The sequence below is a fragment of the Macaca fascicularis genome, chromosome 1 (assembly GCF_037993035.2).
Source record: "Macaca fascicularis isolate 582-1 chromosome 1, T2T-MFA8v1.1".
Taxonomy (NCBI): Eukaryota; Metazoa; Chordata; class Mammalia; order Primates; family Cercopithecidae; genus Macaca; species Macaca fascicularis.
In genome coordinates, this window is record NC_088375.1 from 216,732,117 (window position 1) to 216,745,634 (window position 13,518).

General features: G+C 50.6%; 1 protein-coding gene across 9 annotated transcripts in view; it reads right to left on the reverse strand.

The window, feature by feature from the left end:
* Positions 1–13,518, reverse strand: part of IGSF21 (immunoglobin superfamily member 21) — a 271,588-nt gene that overhangs the window by 8,497 nt on the left and 249,573 nt on the right. For 7 of the 9 annotated variants that reach the window (XM_045379447.2, XM_074028268.1, XM_015441895.3 and 4 more), the window contains 2 exons: positions 8,030–8,145; positions 4,242–4,716 (listed from right to left, as the gene is read on the reverse strand). In XM_045379447.2, the coding sequence (XP_045235382.1) occupies positions 4,242–4,716; positions 8,030–8,145 (591 nt within the window). The remainder of the gene's footprint in view (positions 1–4,241; positions 4,717–8,029; positions 8,146–13,518) is intronic. The other 2 variants (XM_074028261.1, XM_045379455.2) reach the window with 1 other exon arrangement.

The window sequence follows — 13,518 nt, forward strand, 5'->3', positions numbered from 1 at the left end:
CACAATAAAGGTACAAATCTGGTGAGACAAGAACTCAGAAGAGGCACAAACAGCTCGAAGGGTTGGGGGAGGGTCAGAGAAGTCTTCCTGGAGGGGTGGCATTTGAGCTGGGGAGGGCATCCCTGCGAGGGAAGAGCAGGAGTGAAGGTTCATTGCAGGGAGACACTCCCCACCCTTGTTGGCCTGATCTTCAAAATCCTTGTTGAATGATTGGATTTTGTGCTCTGAGGTCATCTCATCCATCCCACTGTCTCACCCAGAGTGCAGGGTGCCCTGATGGTGCAAGGTGCATACACTCACGACCCTTTGGCTCATGGCACTCTCTACTGGTCACACCCCCTGGCTCAGTGACACCTCACCACAACCTTGACAGGTGGGCTATAGAGCACAGTGGTTAAGAACGTGGGTTCTGGGGCCAGACAACCTTGACTGGCTGACCTAAGAAAGGTTACTCTAAGCCTGAGTCCCTCACCTGTCAGATGGGAATAATATTATAGCATTTCTCAGCGGCCTCACAGGTTCACTGCAGGCTTAAAGGAGACCTGATGAGGAAAGCATCTTGCAGAGAGCCTGGCTCTGAGCAGATGCTCAAAATATTTGTGCAGTTACTATTCTCCCCCTTCATCAGGTCAGAAAACTGAGACTCAGAGACATTAAGAAGTCTGAGTTCTCATTCAGCAGTCAAGGGAGACTAGGAAGTCAGTCCAGGTGTCTCTTTACTCACCCACCCAATTAGGGCCCTTCATCTTGGTGGCCCTGCTGAGTCCCCCATGCCCCAAATCCCCCAGTGTGCACAGACCTGCCTGTCCAGGCCCACTGTTTATGAGTGAGCCCTTCTTTCCCTTGTTCTGATGATGGCGAGCGGGGGTGCCCACAGAGACCACTCCAGTTAAGGGAGGGCCTGGGATCCAGGACAGAGCAGGCAAGTGCTTTAATGTGGTTTGGGGTGCTGTTGGTAAGGGTCACACAGGCCAGCAGGGGCACACCCCCTCCCATCACTAGGAGATGTCAGCTACAAGCTCATTTTTCACCGGCTGACTTGAAGTCTGTATCTGGCCTTTCGTCTTTCTGGTCCTTATTCTTGGTGGGGTGGGGCAAGGATGCCACCCCGCTGGAAGCCAGAGCTTCCACAAGAGGGGCAGGAGGGGTCTTTCATAAAAGAAGCAACCAGGTGAAGAGTGGAGGCTGCTCTGTTGGGGGAGGAAGAGGCCATGGAAGGATGGAGCATCCAGAGAGAGGGGTGAAGGGCTGGCAAGGTGGGAGGACCAAGAGAGGGGTTGGAGCAGACCCTGGATTGAGAAGACCTCAGCACCTAGCACAGGACCTGGCCTTAAGTGATGCTTGTAATATCTTCGTTTTTTCTTTTCTTTTTTTTTTTGAGACGAAGTGATTCTCCTGTCTCAGCCTCCTGAGTAGCTGGGATTATAGGTAAGCACCACCATGCCCGGCTAATTTTTGTATTTTTTTTTTTTTTTAGTAGAGATGGGGTTTCACCATGTTAGTCAGTCTAGTCTTGAACTCCTGACCTCGTGATCCATCCGCCTCAGTCTCCCAAAGTGTTAGGATTACAGGCGTGAGCCACTGTGCCTGGCCCAGTGCCTAGGTCAAAAATGGAACTGGCCCCAGTGATATCTTTATGGAATGATGAACAAAGTACCCAGGAGGTGGGCACCTGTGACAGAGGGATGCCGTGAGGAGGCAGGGTGAGAGGCTTAGAGCAGCCTCTGGAGCCTTTGAATTCTCCCCCACTCACCTTGGGTATCTTAAACTCCCTGAGCCTCAGCTTCCTCCTCTGTGATATGGGATAATAATGGTGCCTACCTCACTGGGTTAATATAAGAGAAGCCACAGTCTATGGCATATAGTAGCTGCTCAGTAGATGTTAGCCTTTATTGTTAGTTTCTGTATGGGCAGGTGGCCTGTGAAAATCAAAGGGCTGCTGGGTGCGGTGGCTCACGCCTGTAATCCCAGCACTTCGGGAGGCCGAGGCAGGTGGATTACCTGAGGTTGGGAGTTTGAGACCAGCCTGGCAAATATGGCGAAACCCCATCTCTATTAAAAATACAAAAAAAAAAAATTATCTGGATGTGGTGGTGGGCACCTGTAATCCCAGCTACTTGAGAGACCAAGGCGGGAGAATCACTTGAACCTGGGAGGCTGAGGTTGCAGTGAGCCAAGATCACCCACTGCACTCCAGCCTGGGTGCGACAGAGCTAGACTCTGTCAAAAAAATAAAAATAAATAAATAAATAAAAATAAAAAAGAGAGAGAGAGAAAAAAAGTCAAAGGGCCATTGTAATGGGTCTTCAGGGAACCAGTCCCATAACCAGCCAAGACAACCAGTCCCGGAATTGTTGAGTTCAGTGGTTGGCATGGTAGTGAGTGAAGAAGGCACCAATAAACCTGGCTTGAAATTTCAACGCTGCTATATACAAAGTTAGCGACTTGGCAAGGGACTCTACCAACTTGAGCCTCAGTTTTGCTCATCTGCAAAATGGGACTACATGGCCAACTTGTGCTTATGAGGATTGGATGAGAATCCTTGCAGATGTTCCTAGCACATAGTACATACTGTCTGTACAAGAAATCCTTTTCTTTGGTATTCGATACTGAGGAGATGTTGGGTTTTCTGGTGGTCCAGCTAAAACAGAAGCCCTCTGGAACACCTGACACAAGCTGCAGTCCCAGTGCTCGTCAGTCACCACTCTCAGTCCTTGGTCATGAGTGGCCTGGGTTAGTGGCTGTGGACTGCGCCAGGCAGCCCCCGAACACTACAGGAGTTTTGGAGTACAAGCCCAGGCATCTCGGGCTTAGGGAGGAGCTGCTGGGGGCTGCGGATCAAGGTTCAAAGGACATAGGTGAAAGGACAAGTACAGGTCATCGTGCCCATCCCCTGCCCTCACCCACCCAGTCCATACAAACAACCAGAGTCTTGTCTATTTCCAGCAGTGAAGATTCCACATCTCCCCCTTCCCTGCCCTGAGTCAGCGGGGAGGAGAAGTATAAGGGGAAGGGAGTGAGTTCTTTGTGCTTTGGGGATCCCTGGGTTGGTGCTCTGTGGGGAGAGGAGCAGATCATGGACAGGGATTGGGCTCTTGGGCTGAGCTAGCTCTGGGCACCCAGTGTCCTCTTTGCCTGCCTCCCACATACCCACAGATGACAGGGCTTTCATTGTACTTAAAAGTGTAAGCCAGAGCGATACCTTCCATGTCCTATGTGTTCCTGACCCCAACCTGCCAAAGCTTCCTATGATTTTCAGAATTCCAAAACCTGATCCAGCAAGCCTGCAACCTCCCAGGTTCACAACCCTTATGCAGCAACTGTCCTCTGAGCTCACTGGGCTCATGCGCAACCCAGAAAATCTCCCTGTCACCTCCCTTGTTCCCACCTGTGATATAGAAAACTTCCCTGAGCAGGCCGTGACCTCGAGGTTCCTCTCCTTGACCCGACAAATGTCCCCTGATCTCTTGTGCTCCTGAGGCTGACTGGAAAAATCTTGGCCTCCCCTGGTCTTCACACTGACCTTCTATGCTTCTGACTTGACTCAGCAACCCTTCCTGAAGAAACCCGACTCTTGTGTATTCTTTATCTACCCAGCAAACTTCCTGGTTCCATTTTTGACCTAGAAAACCTCCCCTGTTTTTAACACCAATCCAGCAGATTTTTCTGACTTTCCATCTTTTTTATCCGGGCTGTGCAAACTCCCTGACCTCTTATGTTGCTGACCCAGCCCAGCAACTCCCTTGCTCTTCCCCAACTTCTCGTGTTCCTGACGCAACCCAGCAAATCTCCTCAGTCTCTTGTTTCTGATCCTTCCAGAAGACCTCCCAGACCGCTCAAGTTCCTGACCTAATCCTAATTGAAAAGTGCTTTAAATGGTTTGTAATTTATATCAAATTAAACTGGCTTTGAAGCAATTCCTCTGACCTCCCCTGATCTCCTGTGTCCCCGACCCTGTCTAGCAAACTCCTCTGACCTCTCATGTTCTTGGCTCAACCCAGCAAACTACCTTGGCCTGTGGGTACCTCCCCACACATGACCAAGGATCTTCTCCAATCCAGCTCAGCAAACCCCGCTAAGAACCCTAACTCTACCCTTTGCGCTCCAGTTTGCTCCATTTCCAGTTTGCTCCATCTCCTCCCCCTCTCCATAGGTGTCCACAGCCCGGGAACCCTATTCCAAGGGTCTCACCACACCCAGGTCTGCAAGGGCTCTACAGAAGGGCCCCCACCAAGCCTTACCCAGCGTGACCTCTGCCTGCATGGGCATCGACAGTGCTGGGTGCTTGACCTCGCAGCTGAAGAGGGCCTCGTTGTCAATCTGTGGGTTGAGGGTCCAGGTGAGCAGGGCGCGTACTTCCACAGTGCCGTCGCTGCTCGGGGTGCGGCTGTGGCGCAGGAAGTAGGTGGGCTCGGCGCTGTGGACCCAGCGGGGGAACTCACGGCTCACGACCGTCTCTGGTATGTTCTCTGTGGTTGGCTGGAGGAGGATGTTGGGATCTGGGGTCAGGCCATGGGAGGGGCGCTCCGTGTAGGGTCGCCCACCCCGGTTCTCGGCATCCAGGAGGGACAGTGACTTCTGCATCTTGGTGTCATCCAGGTCACGGTGCAGAAGGCTGCGGAAGGGCCTGCTGTCCTGGAGGGGGCCGGAGCTCGCAGCTGGTGGCTCTGATAGGGGTACTGCGTCGATTGGTTCCCCATCTCGTTTGAAATAAACCTGCCATTGCAAGGAGGGTGTGGAAAAAGATTTTGTGCTACTAACTTCAACCTCCCAGTGGGCTCTCCGATGAACTGGGCACAGGATGCCAGTTCTTCCAGAGCATAGCAGTCTAGACAGTCACCCACACCCCACTCCTTTCCCTCCAACACTGCCAAGAACTATGAGCCAGTGTGGTATAATGGGAACACATGCAGGCCCTTGGGGCAGAGGCTTAGCCCAATGCCATCATTTACCACCTGGTGAGGTTTTTTGAGCCTCAGTTTCCTCACTTGTCAAGAGAAGAATAAGACACCTGCTTCATGGGGCTGTTGGATGTGTCAGTGGAACCACGTGGGAAATGGGGACCCTGGCCTACACCATGGCAGCCACCTGGGGTCCAAGGGCACCACTCGGGGAGGGCATGGGGATGAGGGAAAAATGGAAGGCACCAGAGATTGAGAAGTTGGGAGAGGACGAGGAAAGAAAGAGTCTGTGTGCGCGTGTATTTTGGAGATGGAAGGCAGAAAACAGGTGCATGTGTGGGAGGAAGCTAGGTGTGGGGAGGAGGTGAGAGCAAACATCTCCTCGCTTTCTCTGCTAATGGGAGCTCAAGTTTTGCGAGGCGGCATTTAATTTAATTTGCTGTCTTTTTATTTTGGTACATGTACCCAGAGGCCTGTGAGGATTAGATGTATTTTTAATAAATCAGATAAATATATTGATAGGGGGCCAGGAGAGGGAAAAGTAGGATGCAGCTCTCTGGGACACAGGTAGGGGAGCGAAAGGAAAGTGTGCAGGGGGAGGGGCTGCAGGGGGGTGAAGGAGGTGGGAGGGGATGGGGGGTATGAAATGTGGGATTTTTGTCAGAGTTTGTAACGTCAATGAAGAGTCTCTTATGCACATGATAGCCTGCGTTGGGTTTTTTTTTTCCCCCATTTATTTTCTTCTTTTCCTTTTTCTTTTTGAAAAGTGCTTTAAATGCAGGTTTGTAATTTATATCAAAAGAATTTCTTTAAAGTTCTGATGTCTCAGGCAAACATAAGATGCCTGGGATTTGGGGAGATGAGGTTCTTTTGCATGTTTATATCTGAATATTTTCTTGCCATGTCGCAAATGTCAGGGCAGGCAGACAGGATGGGTAGGAGGGGGGTCTTCCTACAGCCCCCGGACTGTGAAAAGCCTTTCTTTGTGCCTTTCAGGAAAGGACTTTCTGTTTGTGAGAAAAAAACAGCTTTCCTGATTTTAGGGAGACTGGACCTCTTTAGGGCCTCCAAAGGAGAAAATCTGGGGTCACGTCCTGCTTTCAGCAACTGGCTTTGAAGCTACCTTTTTTGGTCCACTTCCTAGGGACTGAGGCTTGTCTCTGTTCCCCTGCCCACCGCCCCACCTGTGTCTCTACACCCCTGCCCACCGCCCCACCTGTGTCTCTACACCCCTGCCCACCGCCCCACCTGTGTCTCTACACCCCTGCCCACCGCCCCACCTGTGTCTCTGTGCCCCTGCCCACCGCCCCACCTGTGTCTCTACTCCCCTGCCCACTGCCCCACCTGTGTCTCTACTCCCCTGCCCACCACCCCACCTGTGTCTCTGCACCCCTGCCCACTGCCCCACCTCTGTCTCTGTGCCCCTGCCCACTGCACCACCTGTGTCTCTACTCCCCTGCCCACTGCACCACCTGTGTCTCTACTCCCCTGCCCACTGCACCACCTGTGTCTCTACTCCCCTGCCCACTGCACCACCTGTGTCTCTACTCCCCTGCCCACTGCACCACCTGTGTCTCTACACCCCTGCCCACCGCCCCACCTGTGTCTCTGCACCCCTGCCCACCGCCCCACCTGTGTCTCTACACCCCTGCCCACCGCCCCACCTGTGTCTCTACACCCCTGCCCACCGCCCCACCTGTGTCTCTACACCCCTGCCCACCGCCCCACCTGTGTCTCTACACCCCTGCCCACCGCCCCACCTGTGTCTCTACACCCCTGCCCACTGCCCCACCTCTGTCTCTGTGCCCCTGCCCACTGCACCACCTGTGTCTCTACACCCCTGCCCACCGCCCCACCTATGTCTCTGCATCCCTGTGCCCCTGCCCACTGCTCCACCTGTGCCTCTGTGCACCTGCTTACTGCCCTGTCCTGGGCCTCTACATACCCATTTACCACCCTGCCCCAGTTCCCAAGGCAGGGCTGGCCTAGATTCCCAAGGCCACACCATTGGACCATGCCTGGGAGACAGTTGGGTCTGGAATGAGGGGAACCATTTGGCTCCCGTCTTGAACTGTAACCCTACATACCCATCGCTCTAGCTCCACACCTTGCTAAATCCTAGTACTGTATGAAACTCATAGGATCAAGACACAAAGTATTACAAAATGTCAAAACCGAAAGGGTACGTAGCTTGAAGATTCTCCAAACAGGCTTCATGGAACCCTACGGGTTCTAAAGTGGTGCTTCAGGTGTCAATGAGAGTGACTTGGCCTCTCTTCACTTTTAAATGTCATACATATGAGGTTTCCCTGTATACCATTTAGACCAAAAGGGTCCTTGTGCTTCTAAAAATGCTGAAAAACGAATATTGTCCAGCCCCCTCAACTTCGTTGCAGAAACAGAGGCAGAGGTGGGGAGGGGGGATTTCCTGCTCACCGTTGTTCGGTGAGTACAGCATGGCCAGGACCCCAGCTCTCCAGACGCTGCACCTCCTACCCTAACCCCTTCAAGAGGTCATGAAAAATCTCATGAACTGCACTGACAAATATCTAAGAAACTACGCTGGGTCTAATAAGTTGGTCAAAAAGGAATTTCCTCTCTCTTCCCTCCCTTCCTTCTCTCCTTTCCTTCTCTCCCTTCCATCCTCTCCCTCCTTCTTTCAGATGGGATTCCTGATGATCACATGGGCTTCTGGGAAGGCCAGTGAACCTGGAGCTAGAGACACGGACCTGAGACCCAGCTCTGTCGGGAGTGCCATGGTGACTTGGGACAAGCCCCTTTCCCTCTCGGGGGGCCCCCTTTCATTTGTCTCCGTTGGACTCAATAACTGAGGTTGACATGCTGGATCCTGGGCTCCCCGGAAGGCCACTCCTGCTGTGAAGTTCTAGGACTCTGCCTCCAGGAGGAGTGGGGGTTCTCAGCATGGGGAGATGGGGAGCAACAGGGGCACATGGATGCCTGGGCCGATCCGATGGGTAAACGGGATCGGACAAAGGCAGATGGGGACAGAGTCAGCCCTGGCCAACCACTCCCTCTCCAGGCACAGTGGAGACACCTACAGCTGGACCAGCCCCGAAGCAGGGTGGTTCGGCAGATGGGAAGGAGCTGGGCGCTCCAGGGGTACTCACCATGGGTGCTGGTTTTCCTCCAGACACGATGCAGACTAGCGTGAAGTTCTGGGCTTGGTAGCGGCTGAAGGGGGCTGGTGTGTCAGCGGCCACCACTTCAATGGAGGTGGGAGGAGCTGCCCCAAAAGGAAGCACAGGAAGACAAAGACTCAACCTGGAGATTCAGGAAGAGTTCACTGACCACCTAAGATGGCCCAGGTCCATGTTGGATGCCAGGGGTGGGGGAGGGCAGGTGTTGTCGAACGCCAGGGGGTGCCATTGGCATCCATTACAGTGAGGAAGATGTCCTTGCTGGGAATATAGACAAGAGCCCTGTCCTCCTGGAGCTTGCAGCTTAGTGCAGAAGACAGACAGGAATCAAGAGATGGCACAGATCAAAGTGTGAAGTGCATCCGATCCCCAGAGGAATCACGGTGTGTTGAGGGGACTCTGCCCGAGCCTGGGAGTTCCAGGCAGACGCTGCTGAAGCAGCCACATTGCTGCTGTGATCTGAGGTCACAAGAGTGGGTGGGAGATAGCATGGCAGGTAGAAGGAGCTTTGAGTTTTAACACCTTGAGTTTTAACAAACCCTGAGATTCCCAGCCTCTAAAGTAGCTGGGACCACAGGTGTGTGCCACCATGCCTGGCCTATTTTTGTGCCAGGGCCCGGCAGTAGGTTGGCCAGGAGAGAGCGGGGCAGGCCAGGGGGAATGTGGTGCCCAGCGGGGCTGGGCATATGGGCAGGGCACAGAGCATGTGGCATGCTGTCAGGGGGATTATGACTTGAACTGGCATGCTGGAACAGGTTGTGACATTTTCGGGATTTCTGTGAACCAGCAGTTAACCATTTGTAACTTGTCACAGTGAGTATTTTCACATCACAAAAAACAGCAACTGCTACACTTTGGGGCTTTTTCCCTCCTTCTTCTGCCCTAGCCCCCAGAGGGCTGATTTATCTTTAAAGCATGGGTTACAGGTTTTTCTTCTTTATTCTGAGAGCAATGGGGAGCCACTGAAAGTTTTCAGTGAGAGCAGTGACATCGTCTGGCTTGCATTTGGAAGAGACTGAAAACAGAGCGGGAATTTCAGCTGGGGAAGATGGTACCATACACTCGGATGGGGGCATCTGGACAGGTATTTGTGGCCAGGAGTCTTTCCTTCCTTCCTTTCTGGAAGTTGGCTTGTTTTTGTTGGCCACCCCTCCCACCCACTGAACCTCTCCTCTCTCCTCACCCACTGCCCCTGGCTGGTTTGTCAAAACCCTTGCTCCCAGACACTACGGGGCATCGCAAGGGGTAGGGGCTGGGCCATCAGGCACACTTGGGTCCAAATCCCAGCTCAGTCACTACCACTTCCACGTGCTTAGGCAGGTCACCAAAACTGTGAGCCTCAGTCCTCCAGTTTGCTAAATGGGAATAACATTAATACTTAGCAGACATTTTTGCAGGACAAAACCAGCTAATGCATATGAAAGGTTTAGCATATGGTAGGAATTTGCTATTATTGTGATTTCTGATATTATTTCCCTAACCACTTCATAATCAGCAGGACAGGAGCCAGAATCTTAGAGCCTCGCTTGGGAAAATCTGTCAATTCTGACTTACCCAGCCTTGGGCCATGCACAGGGAGGGAAGCAGAGAAAATAAAGAGGTGTGGGCCTTTCCTTCCTGCAGGGGTTTTTCACTCCAGTTAAGTTTAATTAAATTCGACAAACATTTCCTGACACCTACTAGGTGTCGGGAATGATGCCAGGTGCTGCCAGGAGGTGCCCAATGATGAAACAGGTAAAGCATTGAAAGTTCACAGTCAGGTGGGGGCGACAGACACACGGGCAACTCTATTTCAAGGCCTAGTGAAATGAAATCAGGTGTGAGTCATTCATTCATTCAGGGAGCCAACTCATGCTGTCGGCAAAAGAAGCAGAGCACACAGAAGACAATGGGAGAACAATAGATGGAGAATTGTAATTAAGCGTAAGATCGCATAAAACAGATGGTAAGCGGGATAGGAATTCCGAGAAGGGAAAAATACACCAGAACACGTCAATTACCTAGAAATTGCAGATTCTGCAGTCTAACTTTTCCAACACTTGACCGAAAACCTGGATCCCACACAAGAACCCACAATGGCTAACACTTAGGAATCGGGACCTGTTCTGAGTTCTTAACGTGTGTGCATTATTTCCGTCTTCACCATCAGTCTACGAGCTGGGTTTATTTATTCCCATTTTACAGATGGGGAAACTTAAGAGGTGAAGCAACTTGCTCAGGCTCATAGTGCCAGTATGAGGAAGAGCCAGGATTTGAACTCAGACCGTCTGACTCCAGAGCCCAGCCTCTGACATGAAGCTGAGCCACCTCAACCTTTGGGAAGAAAAAGCGAGCTTGTATCTATTGGTGCCTTTAGATGTAAGTACACATTTGAACCACCAGGAACATTCACCTACCTTCCATGGACGCCTTGTAATCCAATTCCATCAGGAACGGATGCTGTGGGTGGCTCCAGTTACTCAGTTACCCTAAAGATCAGTGACCTCTGCAGTTAGAGCTTAGCATAAAACTCTGGCGTGGCTGGTGATGGCAGGTGAGTAGGTATCAGGATACCCTCCAAGAATCCTAGAGGCTCAGAACCAGGCAGGTGGCTCCTTTAAAATCACTCATTCATTCTTTCTTACCTTCACTGAGCAAACAGAGATCAGACACCTAGAACCTTCCTGAGAGGAGAGTATTGCTTTCCTTCCTTCCTTCCTTCCTTCCTTCCTTCCTTCCTTCCTTCCTTCCTTCCTTCCTTTCTTTCTCTTTCTTTCTTCTCTCTTTCTTTCCTTCTTTCTTCCCTCCTTCCCTCCCTCTCTTTTGTTTCTTTCTTTCTCTCTCTTTATTTCTGTCTTTTCTTTCTTTCTCTTTCTTTTCTTTCCCCTTCCTTCTTTCCTTCCTTTCTCTTTCTTTCTTTCTTTTCTTTCTTTCTTTCTTTCTTTCTTTCTTTCTTTCTCTCTCTTTCCTTCTTTCTTTCTTTCTCTTTCTTCTTCCCTCCCTCCCTCTCTCTTCTTTTTCTCTCTCCTTCCTTCCTTCCTTCCTTCCTTCCTTCCTTCCTTCCTTCCTTCCTTCCTTCCTTCCTTCTTTCTTCTTGGCAGGGTCTCACTCTGTTATCCAGGCTGGAGTGAAGTGGCACAATCATGGCTCACAGCAGCCTTGACCTCCTGGGCTCAAGTGATCAATTGTTCTGCCTCAGCCTCTCAAGTAGCTGGGACGCCAGGTGTGTGCCACCACTCTTGTTTTTTTGTTTTGTTTGTTTGTTTTTAGCTTTTTTTTTTTAATGTTTTGTAGAGCTAGGGTCTTGTTATGTTGTCCAAGCTGGTCTTGAATTCCTGGCCTCAAGTGATCCTCCCAATTTAGCCTCCCAAAGTGTTAGGATTACAGGTGTGAGCCACTGTGCCTGGCTTCTGAGAGGTTTGCTTTGAAGAGTAAATGTGATGGCAAGTGTAAGTTACCTGCAATGCAGGGTAGCAATTTTAATTATTTGTAAGACTATAAATAAGGGAGGTAGTATAGGACAATGGCTAAGGAGGTGGGCTCTAGATCAGACTAGCCAAATTTCAAAGATCAGCTGTACCACTTACTGGCTGTGTGACCTTGGGCAAGTTACTTAACCTCTCTGAGCCTGGTTTCCTGATCTGAAAAACAGAATTATAATGTATTTGTGAAGATTCAGTAATGTAGTGCCTGCAAAGTGTTTTGAAAGTGCACCCAATTACATCTTAGTTGTGCTTATTGTCAATGTGATTTACTAGCATTATTATTTGAGCCTCCTTGCTAAGGACTGGGAGAATAAAACATGGTCGTACCTTTGGGGCATTCACGGTTTAGTGAGGAGATCAGAAAATGCCCTAGATTCGGGCTGTCCCATGGAGCAGCCACTCACACATGCAGCAGGGGAGCAACTGAAATGTGGTTTGTTCAAGTTCACATGTGCTGTAAGTGTAAAACTGAAGTCTTTGTTTTTTAAGAAGAGTGTAAGATATATTGTAAGTGTAACATGTTGACATGATAATATTTTGGATATATTGGGTTTAATAAATATATTACTAGAATTAATTTCACCTTTTCCTTTTTAAACTTATCTTAATGTGGTTATTAGAAAACTTACAGTGACATATGTAGTTTACATTTTGCTTCTCTTGAACAACTCTGGTCTAGACTTTCCATTTTATAAGTAAGCAAACTGAAATCAGAGAGAGACACAGGTTTGGCTACAATCATACCCTGTCAGTGGCAGAGCCTGGAATGACCCCTAGCCTTCCAAATCCTGGCTAGGGTTCTTTGCACAGCATGGTGCTTACATTCCCCACCCCCCCCAAGCATTCACACACACACACAGGAGATCTGTACCTGAGTCACGCGCACCACCCACACAGACCCTGATTGGAGCTGTGTTCCCATCCCTCGTTATATTTCTGAGCAGGTGTTAGCAATATGTATAGTTAATCAAGCTCATAAGACAATAACAGATTTCAGTTGTATGGACGATGACATAGCAGAGCTGTTAATATCAGCGTGGACACCTCAGGCTTCCCACACCCTCCCCATCAATATACTCCCCAGCCAGTGAGTCCTAGGAAAATGTCACTCTGCATCTCGCCTCCTGTCTCCTGGTGGATGGTTCTAAGTGCCGGCAGTCAGGGAGCCATCTCCATCCAGGAGTCCCTGGCTCCTGACAGATGCTTCACCCTGCACGTCACTATTAGCATCTCCCTCTTCTTTTCTCTTTCCCTTCTCTTGACCAAGTATGGCATTCCTACCCACATAGCCCAATAAAAGCCAGTTTCAGAGCCTCAGCATTTACAGCTTTCCTTCACTTAGGCTTCCCCTATTACATTCCTATTCCCACCCTACTCCCCCTCTCCGCCTCCTCCTCCATCTCATTCCCATCCCCATCCCCACCTCATCCCCCATCTGCATTCCCATCCCCATCCCCACCTCATTCCCCATCTCCCTTCCCATCCCCATCACCATTCCTACCCTCATCCTCATCCCCATCCCTTTCCCCATTTCATCTACATCCCCATCCCCGTCTCCATCTTCATCTCCTTCCTTATCTTTATCCCCTTTCCACCCTCATCCTCACTCCATCTTCATCTCCAACTCCATCTCCTTCCTCATCTTTATCACCATTCCAAATCCGTCTTCATCTCCATTCCCATATCTGCCCCCATCCCCAACCTCATTCCCATCTCCATCTCCTCCCCCATCTTTGTCCCCATCCCCATCTTAATCTCCTGCCCCATCTCAGTCTCAGTCTCCTTCTCTATTCGTATCTTTACCCTATGCCCATCTCCATCTGTGTCTCTATCTCCATCCTATCCCCATCCACATCCCCTTCCCCATCCTCATCTCCATTCCCATTTCTATCCCCACCTCCGCTCCATCTCCATTCTCATCTCTGTCTCTATCCTCACATTCAGCTCCATTTCCATCCCTCCCCATCCTCAATTGCCATCCCCTATTCTCTCCTC